At 41.8% G+C, this 16,913-nt stretch overlaps 1 protein-coding gene across 1 annotated transcript in view; it reads left to right on the forward strand.

The window, feature by feature from the left end:
- Positions 1–11,484, forward strand: part of megf11 (multiple EGF-like-domains 11) — a 400,084-nt gene extending 388,600 nt beyond the window's left edge. Inside the window, exons 21-22 of the mRNA XM_052481104.1 lie at positions 1,498–1,564; positions 11,262–11,484. Of these exons, the coding sequence (XP_052337064.1) occupies positions 1,498–1,564; positions 11,262–11,458 (264 nt within the window). The 3' untranslated portion in view covers positions 11,459–11,484. The remainder of the gene's footprint in view (positions 1–1,497; positions 1,565–11,261) is intronic.
- The last annotated feature ends 5,429 nt before the right edge of the window (positions 11,485–16,913 follow it).

A 16,913-nucleotide genomic window follows, 5' to 3' on the forward strand; every position in this document is an offset into this window, starting at 1 on the left:
ATCTATATATACCATCATATATCAATACCATCATATATCTATATATACCATCATATATCTATATATACCATCATATCTATATATACCATTATATATCTATATATACCATTATATATCTATATATACCATCATATCTATATATACCATTATATATCTATATATACCATTATATATCTATATATACCATTATATATCTATATATACCATCATATCTATATATACCATCATATATCTATATATACCATTATATATCTATATATACATCATATCTATTTACCGTTATATATCTATATACCATCATATCTATATATACCATTATATCTATATATACCATCATATATCTATATATACCATCATATATCTATATATACCATTATATATCTATATATACATCATATCTATTTACCGTTATATATCTATATACCATCATATCTATATATACCATTATATCTATATATACCATCATATATCAATACCATCATATATCTATATATACCATCATATCTATATATACCATGATATCTATATATACCATGATATCTATATATACCATCAAATATCTATATATGCCATTATATATATATATATATATATATCATATATCATATCATATATATATACCATTATATATCAATACCATCATACCATCATAGACCGATATACCATCGTATCTATATACCATCATATATATCTATATGTACCATCATATATATCTATATATACCATATCTCTCTCTCTCTCTCTCTACCGTCTATATATACCATCATATATCTATATATACCATTATATATCTATATATACCATCATATATCTATATATACCATTATATATCTACATATACCATCATATATCTATATATACCATTATATATCTATATATACCATCATATATCTATATATACCATCATATATCTATATATACCATTATATATCTATATATACCATCATATATCTATATATACCATCATATATCTATATATATCATATATCTATATATACCATCATATATCTATATATACCATCATATATCTATATATACCATCATATATCTATATATACCATCATATATCTATATATACATCATATATCTATATATACCATCATATATCTATATATACCATTATATATCTATATATACCATCATATATCTATATATACCATTATATATCTACATATACCATCATATATCTATATATACCATTATATATCTATATATACCATCATATATCTATATATACCATCATATATCTATATATACCATTATATATCTATATATACCATCATATCTATTTACCATTATATATCTATATATACCATCATATCTATTTACCATTATATATCTATATGTACCATCATATATCTATATATACCATCATATATCTATATATACCATCATATCTATTTACCATTATATATCAATACCTGCATATATCTCTATTCCATCTTGTGTTAGATGTGAATTAGCCCTAATGTTAATGCAGTGTGTTTCTTTCATCAGTCCAACTCCCTGAAAGGAGTCAGGAATGGATCAGAGTGGAGAGCCTACTGCAACCTCAACCACCTGGGTATGTCTCCTCTCTCTCTAACCCTAACCCTACTGCAACCTCAACCACCTGGGTATGTCTCCTCCTCTCTCCTCCTCTCTGACCCTACTGCAACCTCAACCACCTGGGTATGTCTCCTCCTCTCTAACCCTATCCCTAACCCTACTGCAACCTCAACCACCTGGGTATGTCTCCTCCTCTCTCTAACCCTACTGCAACCTCAACCACCTGGGTATGTCTCCTCCTCTCTAACCCTAACCCTAACCCTACTGCAACCTCAACCACCTGGGTATGTCTCCTCCTCTCTCCTCTCTCCTCTCTCTCTGACCCTACTGCAACCTCAACCACCTGGGTATGTCTCCTCCTCTCTCCTCTCTCCTCTCTCTCTGACCCTACTGCAACCTCAACCACCTGGGTATGTTTCCTCCTCTCTCCTCTCTCCTCTCTCTCTGACCCTACTGCAACCTCAACCACCTGGGTATGTCTCCTCCTCTCTCTCTGATCCTACTGCAACCTCAACTACCTGGGTATGTCTCCTCCTCTCTCCTCTCCTCTCTCTCTGACCCTACTGCAACCTCAACCACCTGGGTATGTCTCCTCCTCTCTCCTCTCTCTCTGACCCTACTGCAACCTCAACCACCTGGGTATGTCTCCTCCTCTCTCCTCTCTCTCTGACCCTACTGCAACCTCAACCACCTGGGTATGTCTCCTCCTCTCTAACCCTACTGCAACCTCAACCACCTGGGTATGTCTCCTCCTCTCTCCTCTCTCCTCTCTCTCTGACCCTACTGCAACCTCAACCACCTGGGTATGTCTCCTCCTCTCTCTCTGATCCTACTGCAACCTCAACTACCTGGGTATGTCTCCTCCTCTCTCCTCTCCTCTCTCTCTGACCCTACTGCAACCTCAACCACCTGGGTATGTCTCCTCCTCTCTCCTCTCTCTCTGACCCTACTGCAACCTCAACCACCTGGGTATGTCTCCTCCTCTCTAACCCTACTGCAACCTCAACCACCTGGGTATGTCTCCTCCTCTCTCCTCTCTCCTCTCTCTCTCTGACCCTACTGCAACCTCAACCACCTGGGTATGTCTCCTCCTCTCTCCTCTCTCCTCTCTCTCTCTGACCCTACTGCAACCTCAACCACCTGGGTATGTCTCCTCCTCTCTAACCCTACTGCAACCTCAACCACCTGGGTATGTCTCCTCCTCTCCCCCTCTCCTCTCTCTCTCTGACCCTACTGCAACCTCAACCACCTGGGTATGTCTCCTCCTCTTCTCCCCTTTCTCCTCCTCTCTCTTCCTCTCCTCTCTCTAACCCTAACCCTACTGCAACCTCAACCACCTGGGTATGTCTCCTTCTCTCTCCTCCTCTCTGACCCTACTGCAACCTCAACCACCTGGGTATGTCTCCTCCTCTCTAACCCTAACCCTATCCCTACTGCAACCTCAACCACCTGGGTATGTCTCCTCCTCTCTCCTCTCTCTCTGACCCTACTGCAACCTCAACCACCTGGGTATGTCTCCTCCTCTCTCTCTGACCCTACTGCAACCTCAACCACCTGGGTATGTCTCCTCCTCTCTCTCCCCCTCTCCTCTCTCTCTCTGACCCTACTGCAACCTCAACCACCTGGGTATGTCTCCTCCTCTCTCCTCCTAACCCTAACCCTACTGCAACCTCAACCACCTGGGTATGTCTCCTCCTCTCTCTCTAACCCTAACCCTAACCCTACTGCAACCTCAACCACCTGGGTATGTCTCCTCCTCTCCCCCTCTCCTCTCTCCTCTCTCTCTGACCCTACTGCAACCTCAACCACCTGGGTATGTCTCCTCCTCTTCTCCCCTTTCTCCTCCTCTCTCCTCCTCTCTCCTCCTAACCTTAACCCTACTGCAACCTCAACCACCTGGGTATGTCTCCTCCTCTCTCCCCCTCTCCTCTCTCTCTCTGACCCTACTGCAACCTCAACCACCTGGGTATGTCTCCTCCTCTCTCCTCCTAACCCCTCGCTCCTCCTCTCCTCTCTCTCTAACCCTAACCCTACTGCAACCTCAACCACCTGGGTATGTCTCCTCCTCTCTCCTCCTCTCTCCTCCTAACCCCTCACTCCTCCTCTCCCCCTCTCCTCTCCTCTCTCTCTGACCCTACTGCAACCTCAACCACCTGGGTATGTCTCCTCCTCTCCCCCTCTCCTCTCCTCTCTCTCTGACCCTACTGCAACCTCAACCACCTGGGTATGTCTCCTCCTCTCCCCCTCTCCTCTCCTCTCTCTCTGACCCTACTGCAACCTCAAACACCTGGGTATATCTCCTCCTCTCCCCTCACTCCTCCTCTCCCCATCTCTATCCTCCTCTCTTCTCTCTTCTCACTCCTCCTCCTTCTCTCCCGTCACTCCTCCACTCCCCTCTCTCCTTCTCTCTCCTCCACTCCCCTCTCTCCTTCTCTCTCCTCCACTCCCCTCTCTCCTTCTCTCTCCTCCTCCTCCTCTCCCCTCCCCTCTCTAACCCTAACCCTACTGCAACCTCAACCACCTGGGTGTCTTCTCTCTCCTCCTCCTCTCTTATCTCCCCTCTCTTCTCTAACCCTAACCTTACTGCAACTTTAAACACCTGAGTATGTCTCCTCCCCTCTCTCTCCTCCTCTCCTACTCTCTTCTCTCTCCTACTGTAGCCTGGCCAGACTAACTATAGTGTCAATCTAAACTGCCCTAAACAGGAACTCCTATACAGTAGCCTTCATTCTCATACTGCTACTGCATCCATTACCCATCCATTAAACATCAAAATATATACAGTGCCTTGCGAAAGTATTCGGCCCCCTTGAACTTTGCGACCTTTTGCCACATTTCAGGCTTCAAACATAAAGATATAAAACTGTATTTTTTGGTGAAGAATCAACAACAAGTGGGACACAATCATGAAATGGAACGACATTTATTGGACATTTCAAACTTTTTTAACAAATCAAAAACGGAAAAATTGGGCGTGCAAAATTATTCAGCCCCTTTACTTTCAGTGCAGCAAACTCTCTCCAGAAGTTCAGTGAGGATCTCTGAATGATCCAATGTTGACCTAAATGACTAATAATGATAAATACAATCCACCTGTGTGTAATCAAGTCTCTGTATAAATGCACCTGCACTGTGATAGTCTCAGAGGTCCGTTAAAAGCGCAGAGAGCATCATGAAGAACAAGGAACACACCAGGCAGGTCCGAGATACTGTTGTGAAGAAGTTTAAAGCCGGATTTGGATACAAAAAGATTTCCCAAGCTTTAAAACATCCCAAGGAGCACTGTGCAAGCGATAATATTGAAATGGAAGGAGTATCAGACCACTGCAAATCTACCAAGACCTGGCCGTCCCTCTAAACTTTCAGCTCATACAAGGAGAAGACTGATCAGAGATGCAGCCAAGAGGCCCATGATCACTCTGGATGAACTGCAGAGATCTACAGCTGAGGTGGGAGACTCTGTCCGTAGGACAACAATCAGTCGTATATTGCACAAATCTGGCCTTTATGGAAGAGTGGCAAGAAGAAAGGCATTTCTTAAAGATATCCATAAAAAGTGTTGTTTAAAGTTTGCCACAAGCCACCTGGGAGACACACCAAACATGTGGAAGAAGGTGCTCTGGTCAGATTAAACCAAAATTGAACTTTTTGGCAACAATGCAAAACGTTATGTTTGGCGTAAAAGCAACACAGCTCATCACTCTGAACACACCATCCCCACTGTCAAACATGATGGTGGCAGCATCATGGTTTGGGCCTGCTTTTCTTCAGCAGGGACAGGGAAGATGGTTAAAATTGATGGGAAGATGGATGGAGACAAATACAGGACCATTCTGGAAGAAAACCTGATGGAGTCTGCAAAAGACCTGAGACTGGGACGGAGATTTGTCTTCCAACAAGACAATGATCCAAAACATAAAGCAAAATCTACAATGGAATGGTTCAAAAATAAACATATCCAGGTGTTAGAATGGCCAAGTCAAAGTCCAGACCTGAATCCAATCGAGAATCTGTGGAAAGAACTGAAAACTGCTGTTCACAAATGCAAAAGGTGGCGCTACAAAGTATTAACTTAAGGGGGCTGAATAATTTTGCACGCCCAATTTTTCAGTTTTTGATTTGTTAAAAAAGTTTGAAATATCCAATAAATGCCGTTCCACTTCATGATTGTGTCCCACTTGTTGTTGATTCTTCACAAAAAAATACAGTTTTATATCTTTTTGTTTGAAGCCTGAAATGTGGCAAAAGGTCGCAAAGTTCAAGGGGGCCGAATACTTTCGCAAGGCACTGTATATCAAGGCTCTGATCATAATATACACAGTAATGTACACAGCAATGCAGTAATGCAGTAATGTACACAGTAATTGTTACTGTAATTTAGTTATTCCAATATGTTTTCATTAATTGAATTCCCTTAATCTACTTTGAGAATTTGTAAGATTCTTGTTTGCATAAAATAGACGGAGACCAGTTTTTTCAATAATAGGTAACATAATTTATTCTCGGAGCGCGCTGCCACGTTACCACGAGCAACAGTTTATATACAATAACATGACGTCATTTCATTGCTTAACTTCTGGGGTCTCGTATCCGGGAGCGTAATCATAGCCTCAAGCTCATTACCATAACGCAACGTTAACTATTCATGAAAATCACAAATGAAATGAAAGAAATATATTCGCTCACAAGCTTAGCCTTTTGTTAACCTCTTCAACCTATGGGGGCGCTATGTCATTATTGGATAAAAAAAATGTGCCCGTTTTAAGCGCAATACAATATTTTGTCACGAAAAGATGCCCGACTATGCATATAATTGCCAGCTTTGGAAAGAAAACACTGACGTTTTCAAAACTACAAAGATATTATCTGTGGGTGCCCCAGAACTGATCTTACAGGCGAAACCAAGATGAAACTTCAAACAGGAAATGAACAGGATTTTTGAGGCCCTGTTTTACTATCGTCTCCTTATATGGCTGTGAATGTGCTGTGAACGAGCTTATGCTCTCTGCCGTTCGTCCAAGATGTCTGCAGCATTGTGACGTGTTTGTAGGCATATCATTGGAAGATTGACCATAAGAGACTACATTTACCTGGTGTCCCGCCCGGTGTCCTGTGTCGAAATTATTGCGTAATCTGTAGGTCCATGCGCGTTCCATTTCTTCAGAAGAGAAAGTCAACTGCCACAAAGGATTTATCGTCGATAGATATGTGAAAAACACCTTGAGGATTGATTCTAAACATCGGTTTGCCATGTTTCTGTCGATATTATGGAGTTAATTTGGAAAAAAGTTCGCGTTTTAATGACTTAATATATATATAAATATATGTAAATATATATATATATATATTTTTTCTTACCCAAACGTGATGAACAAAATGGAGCGATTAGTCGACACAAATAATATTTTTTGTAAAAACGGAACATTTGCTATCTAACTGAGAGTCTCCTCATTGAAAACATCTGAAGTTCTTCAAAGGTAAATTATTTTATTTGAATCCTTTTCTGTTTTTTGTGAAAATGTTGCCTGCTGAAAGAGAGGCATAATCCTATGCTAGGCTATCAATACTGTTACACAAATGCTTGTTTAGCTATGGTTCAAAAGCATATTTTGAAAATGTGATATGACAGTGTTGTTAACAAAAGGCTAAGCTTGAGAGCAAATAGATTAATTTCATTTCATTTGCGATTTTCATGAATAGTTAACGTTGCGTTATGGTAATGGGCTTGAGGCTGTAGTCACGATACCGGATCTGGGATGGCTCGACGCAAGAAGTTAACACTGTCATCTCAGATTTTCAAAATATGCTTTTCAACCATAGCTACACAAGCATTTGTGTAAGAGTATTGATAGCTAGCATAGCATTAAGCCTAGCATTCAGCAGGCAACATTTTCACAAAAACAAGAAACGCATTCAAATAAAATAATTTACCTTTTGAAGAACTTCGGATGTTTTCAATGAGGAGACTCAGTTAGATAGCAAATGTTCATTTTTTCCAAAAATATTATTTGTGTAGGAGAAATCGCTCCGTTTTGTTCATCACGTTTGGCTAAGAAAAAACCCCTACAGCACCCGATGTTACAGGAAGGCCATAAAGATCATCAAGGACATCAACCACCCGAGCCACTGCCTGTTCACCCCGCTATCATCCAGAAAGCGAGGTCAGTACAGGTGCATCAAAGCTGGGACCGAGAGACTGAAAAACAGCTTCTATCTCAAGGCCATCAGACTGTTAAACAGCCATCACTAGCCAGCTACCACCCAGTCACTCAGAGAGGCTGCTGCTGTCACGCTCGTCGTATTGAGGAGACCAAAGCGCAGCATGATTTAATGAAAGATGGAAAAAACACAAATTACACTACAACCAACCAACCGCTATCGAACCACTGTGCTAACATAACATAGACAATAACCCACAAACCCAAACTGGAAAATGGCAACCTAAATAGGATCCCCAATCAGAGACAACGATAAACAGCTGCTGATTGGAATTGGGATCCAATCCAGGCCACCATAGACATACAATATGTCTAGACCAGAAACACACACCTAGACATACAAAAAAAAACCTAGATGAGACAAAAACACACATACCACCCTCGTCACACCCTGACCTAACCAAAATATATAAAGAAAACAAAGAATACTCAGGTCAGGGCATGACATGTGACCACATAAAGACCCAATCACTGGCCACTTTAATAAATGGTTTACTAGTCACTTTAAATAATGCCACTTTAACAATGTGTACATACCCTACATTACTCATCTCATGTGTATATACTGTACTCTATACCATCTACTGCATCTTGTTTACATACCCTACATTACTCATCTCATATGTATATACTGTACTCTATACCATCTACTGCATCTTGTTTACATACCCTACATTACTCATCTCATATGTATATACTGTACTCTATACCATCTACTGCATCTTGTTTACATACCCTACATTACTCATCTCATATGTATATACTGTACTCTATACCATCTACTGCATCTTGTTTACATACCCTACATTACATGTGTATATACATCTCATGCATCTTGTTTACATATACATTGTATCTCATATGTATATACTGTACTCTATACCATCTACTGCATCTTGCCTATGCCGCTCGGCCATCGCTCATCCATATATTTATATGTACATATTCTTATTCACCCCTTTAGATTTGTGTGTATAAGGTAGTTGTTGGGGAATTGTTAGATTACTTGTTGGTTATTACTGCATTGTCGGAACTAGAAGCACAAACATTTCGCTACACTCACATTAACATCTGCTAACCATGTGTATGTGACCAATAACATCTGCTAACCATGTGTATGTGACCAATAACATCTGCTAACCATGTGTATGTGACCATTAACATCTGCTAACCATGTGTATGTGACCATTAACATCTGCTAACCATGTGTATGTGACCATTAACATCTGCTAACCATGTGTATGTGACCAATAAAATTAGATTTGATTTGTGTATGTGACCATGTAACAATGTAACAGGCATGTAGTAAATAACAGTCATGTAATAATGTGTATGTGTCATTAACATCTGCTAACCAGTGTATGTGACCATGTAACACAGTAAGTGTAGTATGTGACACAGTAAAATTAGATTTGATTTAATGTATACAGGCATGTAGTAATGTACACAGTCATGTAATAATGTACACAGTAGTGTAGTAATGTACACAGTAATACAGTAATGTATACAGGCATGTAGTAATGTACACAGTCATGTAATAATGTACACAGTAAAGTGTTAAGGAGCTGTCAGTCAGGGATATAGGAGCTCTCAGTCAGGGATATAGGAGCTCTCAGTCAGGGATATAGGAGCTGTCAGTCAGGGATATAGGAGCTCTCAGTCAGGGATATAGGAGCTCTCAGTCAGGGATATAGGAGCTCTCAGTCAGGGATATAGGAGCTCTCAGTCAGGGATATAGGAGCTCTCAGTCAGGGATATAGGAGCTCTCAGTCAGGGATATAGGAGCTCTCATTCAGGGATATAGGAGCTCTCAGTCAGGGATATAGGAGCTCTCAGTCAGGGATATAGGAGCTCTCAGTCAGGGATATAGGAGCTCTCAGTCAGGGATATAGGAGCTCTCAGTCAGGGATATAGGAGCTCTCATTCAGGGATATAGGAGCTCTCAGTCAGGGATATAGGAGCTCTCAGTCAGGGATATAGGAGCTCTCAGTCAGGGATATAGGAGCTCTCAGTCAGGATATAGGAGCTCTCAGTCAGGGAGTCAGGGATATAGGAGCTCTCAGTCAGGGATATAGGAGCTCTCAGTCAGGGATATAGGAGCTCTCAGTCAGGGATATAGGAGCTCTCAGTCAGGGATATAGGAGCTCTCAGTCAGGGATATAGGAGCTCTCAGTCAGGGATATAGGAGCTCTCAGTCAGGGATATAGGAGCTCTCAGTCAGGGATATAGGAGCTCTCAGTCAGGGATATAGGAGCTCTCAGTCAGGGATATAGGAGCTCTCAGTCAGGGATATAGGAGCTCTCAGTCAGTGATATAGGAGCTCTCAGTCAGGGATATAGGAGCTCTCAGTCAAGGATATAGGAGCTCTCAGTCAGGGATATAGGAGCTCTCAGTCAGGGATATAGGAGCTCTCAGTCAGGGATATAGGAGCTCTCAGTCAGGGATATAGGAGCTCTCAGTCAGGGATATAGGAGCTCTCAGTCAGGGATATAGGAGCTCTCAGTCAGGGATATAGGAGCTCTCAGTCTGGAGTATAGGAGCTCTCAGTCTGGAGTATAGGAGCTCTCAGTCAGGGATATAGGAGCTCTCAGTCAGGGATATAGGAGCTCTCAGTCAGGGATATAGGAGCTCTCAGTCAGGGATATAGGAGCTGTCAGTCAGGGATATAGGAGCTCTCAGTCAGGGATATAGGAGCTCTCAGTCAGGGATATAGGAGCTCTCATTCAGGGATATAGGAGCTCTCAGTCAGGGATATAGGAGCTCTCAGTCAGGGATATAGGAGCTCTCAGTCAGGGATATAGGAGCTCTCAGTCAGGGATATAGGAGCTCTCAGTCTGGGATATAGGAGCTCTCAGTCTGGGATATAGGAGCTCTCAGTCAGGGATATAGGAGCTCTCAGTCTGGAGTATAGGAGCTCTCAGTCAGGGATATAGGAGCTCTCAGTCAGGGATATAGGAGCTCTCAGTCAGGGATATAGGAGCTCTCAGTCAGGGATATAGGAGCTCTCAGTCAGGGATATAGGAGCTCTCAGTCAGGGATATAGGAGCTCTCATTCAGGGATATAGGAGCTCTCAGGCAGGGATATAGGAGCTCTCAGTCAGGGATATAGGAGCTGTCAGTCAGGGATATAGGAGCTCTCAGGCAGGGATATAGGAGCTCTCAGTCAGGGATATAGGAGCTCTCATAAGGCTCAGGCAGGACCAGATTCAGAGCTGAGTTTAGCAAACGTGACTTGTGTGGATCATTCATTGATGTCTAAAATTTGAGTTACCTAAACAATGGTGAGGGGGCCTCATCTAGAGAGATTGGAACCATGAGGGGGCCTCATCTAGAGAAGGAGAGTCCCACCTTCCCCATTGCCTCACTTATCCTCTTCTATTTGTTTCTATTAACCCTCTCTCTCTCTCTCTCTCTCTCTCTCTCTCTCTCTCTCTCTCTCTCTCTCTCTCTCTCTCTCTCTCTCTCTCTCTCTCTCTCTCTCTCTCTCTCTCTCAGAGCCAACTGTTAGTGTTCTACAGGGACTTAATGGAATGGCCACCGGTTTCTCCCAGAATCCCTATGACCTTCCCCGGAGCAGCCACCTACCCAGCGGCCTCAACCTCATCCCCCGCCACTATGACATCCTGCCCATGAGCCACAGCCTCACAGACACCCGGCCCCCTCCCCCAGAGAGCCCCAGCTCCCTGCTCTAGAGGAAAATAAATACCCTGGTCCCTCCATCCAGCCCCTGACATTGTTTCTGACAACGTTTGGCTAACATCCAAAATAACTTCCAGCCCTCTCCCCGTTTCCATGCATGATGACAATGTAGTAGTGAGGATGCTATCAGCGATAGAGGGCAGGGGTTGGAGCTAGTTTACACCATGAGGACTGAGGAGGACAAAGAGGCATCGACTCCCCCTTTAAACCCTAATGAGGAGAAAGAGAAAGAGAGAGAGAGCCCCCTCCTCTTCACCGTTACAGAGACTCACACACCAGCGACCATCATCATCTGCTGTTTCCTCCAAGACTGTCAATGGGAAGACTCCAACTTGTCACTCTGGACCTCTGGAATGGATCCTACTATTGATTTTAAAGTGTACTAAAGGTGACATCATGTTCCTAATATTCCCAGTATAGACATGCGGTCAGACAAATGGTATCCACAGAAGTTAGATCAAAGTATCCACCAATGTGTCAGTCCTGATCTGAGCGCTCTCTCTCTCTCTCTCTCTGTCTCTCTCTCTCTCTCTCTCTCTCTCTCTCTGTCTCTCTCTCTCTCTCTCCCTGTCTCTCTCTCTCTCTCTCTCTCTCTCTCTCTCTCTCTCTCTCTCTCTCTGTCTCTCTCTCTCTCTCTGTCTCTCTCTCTCTCTCTCTGTCTCTCTCTCTCTCTCTCTCTCTCTCTCTGTCTCTCTCTCTCTCTCTCTCTCTCTCTCTCTCTCTCTCTCTCTCTCTCTCTCTCTCTCTCTCTCTCTCTCTCTGTCTCTCTCTCTCTCTCTCTCTCTCTGTCTCTCTCTCTCTCTCTCTCTCTCTCTCTCTCTCTCTGTCTCTCTCTCTCTCTCTCTCTCTCTCTCTCTCTCTCTCTCTCTCTCTCTCTCTGTCTCTCTCGCTCTCTCTCTGTCTCTCTCTCTCTCTCTCTCTCTCTCTCTCTCTCTCTCTCTCTCTCTCTCTCTCTCTCTCTCTCTCTCTCTCTCTCTCTCTCTCTCTGTGGTGTGACTGAGAGACATGATGACTCCTGCAGTCATTCAGTCACCCAGGAACTCACCAGTGACCGTACTTCTGGGTAGACAGAGAGATTCCCAGGGAACTAGAGATGACTAAGTACCACCTGTACAAGTATCCCATCCAATAGGATCCCAAGCCCCAAACTGATAAAGCATGGTTAAATAGTAAGATAATATAGTGATGTAAAACTACGATCAATATAAATGATTGTGACCAGACTACAGTTGTTTACTATGTGAAAAGCATTTCTTCTTTCAAAAATCACGTGTCCGTTTACATTTGGTGACGACTGATTATGTGATATTTTCTATTTATTATAATGTAATGACTTATTTATTTATTGTTTACACTAGTAACGAACAAAACAACAACAACAAGTGAGCATGATCAAAGGAAGAAAAACCCCCAATGTAAATAATAACAGGATTTATCAGGTGCGATCTGTGTCACGTGTGCAACGTTATGAAATTGCCTGATATTTACCGGTCTGTTTTGTGCTAACATTCATGTCAAACATGACACAGAGTAAAAGGGAGTGGAATGTTAGCACAAAACAGGTTATGGATTTCAGGCTATAACTGTGCTCTTGTCAGGAGTTGCAGTTCCCGGATGAAAGGTATTCCTGAATGTGAAACTGAAACCAGGCTAAATGCTTTACTGTTGCCTCACTGAGGAACCAAACAGAACCCAACTAAAACAAAAAGGGAGGGACCTACCTACATTTTGTCCAATAGAAACTCCTGATCGAGTTCCAATGAAACATGAAGTATCATGGTTTTCCTCTCTGCCTTTTCCCCTGAAAGTCGGACGTTTGTTTCTGCTTGGTAAGCCCATTGAAGGTGGTAAAGCGTTTTCCATTTCGGGAAAACGTTTTGAAACTGTTTGCAACTGTTTGCTACGGTGTGCGCTAATGATTACACCCCTTGGTGAGAACTTGAAGTGAAGTGAAACAGCAATGAAATGTATGAACATGAGCCAGACTAAACAAACCTTAAACAACATGATGATCGCATTGGGAATAATGTGTAAATGAAAAAAAATATATATATTTAGAATTTTGTTTTGTGGTGATAATACTTTACTTTTATCTAATTTGATAGAACCTTATAGATCAGTAACAGGTTATTGTGGCATTATCTCCAGCTAGTATGTTGATCAGTGATAGGACAGTATGTCATTATCTCCAACCAGTGTTGATCAGTAATAGGACAGTATGCCATTATCTCCAACCAGTGTTGATCAGTAATAGGACAGTATGCCATTATCCCCAGCTAGTATGTTGATCAGTAATAGGACAGTATGCCATTATCCCCAGCTAGTATGTTGATCAGTAATAGGACAGTATGTCATTATCTCCAGACAGTGTTGATCAGTAATAGGACAGTATGTCATTATCCCCAGCTAGTATGTTGATCAGTAATAGGACAGTATGTCATTATCTTCAGACAGTGTTGATCAGTAATAGGACCGTGTCATTATCCCCAGCAAGTATGTTGATCAGTAATAGGACAGTGTGCCATTATCTCCAACCAGTGTTGATCAGTAATAGGACAGTATGCCATTATCTCCAACCAGTGTTGATCAGTAATAGGACAGTATGCCATTATCTCCAACCAGTGTTGATCAGTAATAGGACAGTATGCCATTATCTCCAACCAGTGTTGATCAGTAATAGGACAGTATGCCATTATCCCCAGCTAGTATGTTGATCAGTAATAGGACAGTATGTCATTATCTCCAGACAGTGTTGATCAGTAATAGGACAGTATGTCATTATCCCCAGCTAGTATGTTGATCAGTAATAGGACAGTATGCCATTATCCCCAGCTAGTATGTTGATCAGTAATAGGACAGTATGTCATTATCTCCAGACAGTGTTGATCAGTAATAGGACAGTATGTCATTATCCCCAGCTAGTATGTTGATCAGTAATAGGACAGTACGTCATTATCTTCAGACAGTGTTGATCAGTAATAGGACCGTGTCATTATCCCCAGCTAGTATGTTGATCAGTAATAGGACAGTGTGCCATTATCTTCAGACAGTGTTGATCAGTAATAGGACAGTATGTCATTATCTTCAGACAGTGTTGATCAGTGATAGAACAATGTGCCATTATCTCCAGCTAGTATGTTGATCAGTAATAGGACAGTATGTCATTATCTTCAGACAGTGTTGATCAGTAATAGAACAATGTGCCATTATCTCCAGCTAGTATGTTGATCAGTAATAGGACAGTATGTCATTATCTTCAGACAGTGTTGATCAGTAATAGAACAATGTGCCATTATCTCCAGCTAGTATGTTGATCAGTAATAGGACAGTATGTCATTATCTTCAGACAGTGTTGATCAGTAATAGGACAGCATGCCATTATCCCCAGCTAGTATGTTGATCAGTAAGAGGACAGTATGCCATTATCCCCAGCTAGTATGTTGATCAGTAATAGGACAGTATGCCATTATCCCCAGCTAGTATGTTGATCAGTAAGAGGACAGTATGCCATTATCCCCAGCTAGTATGTTGATCAGTAATAGGACAGTATGTCATTATCTTCAGACAGTGTTGATCAGTAATAGGACCGTGTCATTATCCCCAGCTAGTATGTTGATCAGTAATAGGACAGTATGTCATTATCTCCAGCTAGTATGTTGATCAGTAATAGGACAGTATGCCATTATCCCCAGCTAGTATGTTGATCAGTAATAGGACAGTATGCCATTATCCCCAGCTAGTATGTTGATCAGTAATAGGACAGTATGCAATTATCTCCAACCAGTGTTGATCAGTAATAGGACAGTATGCCATTATCTCCAACCAGTGTTGATCAGTAATAGGACAGTATGCCATTATCCCCAGCTAGTATGTTGATCAGTAATAGGACAGTATGCCATTATCCCCAGCTAGTATGTTGATCAGTAATAGGACAGTATGCCATTATCTCCAACCAGTGTTGATCAGTAATAGGACAGTATGCCATTATCCCCAGCTAGTATGTTGATCAGTAATAGGACAGTATGCCATTATCTCCAACCAGTGTTGATCAGTAATAGGACAGTATTCCATTATCTCCAACCAGTGTTGATCAGTAATAGGACAGTATGCCATTATCTCCAACCAGTGTTGATCAGTAATAGGACAGTATGCCATTATCTCCAACCAGTGTTGATCAATAATAGGACAGTATGCCATTATCTCCAACCAGTGTTGATCAGTAATAGGACAGTATGCCATTATCTCCAACCAGTGTTGATCAGTAATAGGACAGTATGCCATTATCTCCAACCAGTGTTGATCGGTAATAGGACAGTATGCCATTATCCCCAGCTAGTATGTTGATCGGTAATAGGACAGTATGCCGTTATCTTCAACCAGTGTTGATCAGTAATAGGACAGTATGTCATTATCTCCAACCAGTGTTGATCAGTAATAGGACAGTATGCCATTATCCCCAACTAGTATGTTGATCAGTAATAGGACAGTATGTCATTATCTCCAGCTAGTATGTTGATCAGTAATAGGACAGTATGCCATTATCCCCAGCTAGTATGTTGATCAGTAATAGGACAGTATGCCATTATCCCCAGCTAGTATGTTGATCAGTAATAGGACAGTATGCCATTATCCCCAGCTAGTATGTTGATCGGTAATAGGACAGTATGCCATTATCTCCAACCAGTGTTGATCGGTAATAGGACAGTATGCCATTATCTCCAACCAGTGTTGATCAGTAATAGGACAGTATGCCATTATCTCCAACCAGTGTTGATCGGTAATAGGACAGTATGCCATTATCTCCAACCAGTGTTGATCAGTAATAGGACAGTATGCCATTATCTCCAACCAGTGTTGATCAGTAATGGGACAGTATGCCATTATCTCCAACCAGTGTTGATCGGTAATTGGACAGTATGTCATTATCCCCAGCTAGTATGTTGATCAGTAATAGGACAGTATGCCATTATCCACAGCTAGTATGTTGATTAGTAATAGGACAGTATGCCATTATCTCCAGACAGTGTTGATCAGTAATAGGACAGTATGCCATTATCCCCAGCTAGTATGTTGATCAGTAATAGGACATTATGTCATTATCTCCAGACAGTGTTGATCAGTAATAGGACAGTATGCCATTATCCCCAGCTAGTATGTTGATCAGTAATAGGACAGTATGCCATTATCCCCAGCTAGTATGTTGATCAGTAATAGGACAGTATGCCATTATCTCCAACCAGTGTTGATCAGTAATAGGACAGTATGCCATTATCTCCAGACAGTGTTGATCAGTAATAGGACAGTATGTCATTATCCCCAGCTAGTATGTTGATCAGTAATAGGACAGTATGCCATGTCATTATCTCCAGACAGTGTTGATCAATAATAGGACAGTATGCCATTATCCCCAGCTAGTATGTTGATCAGTAATAGGACAGTATGTCATTA

Source organism: Oncorhynchus keta, chromosome 26, assembly GCF_023373465.1.
Source record: "Oncorhynchus keta strain PuntledgeMale-10-30-2019 chromosome 26, Oket_V2, whole genome shotgun sequence".
NCBI lineage: Eukaryota > Metazoa > Chordata > Actinopteri > Salmoniformes > Salmonidae > Oncorhynchus > Oncorhynchus keta.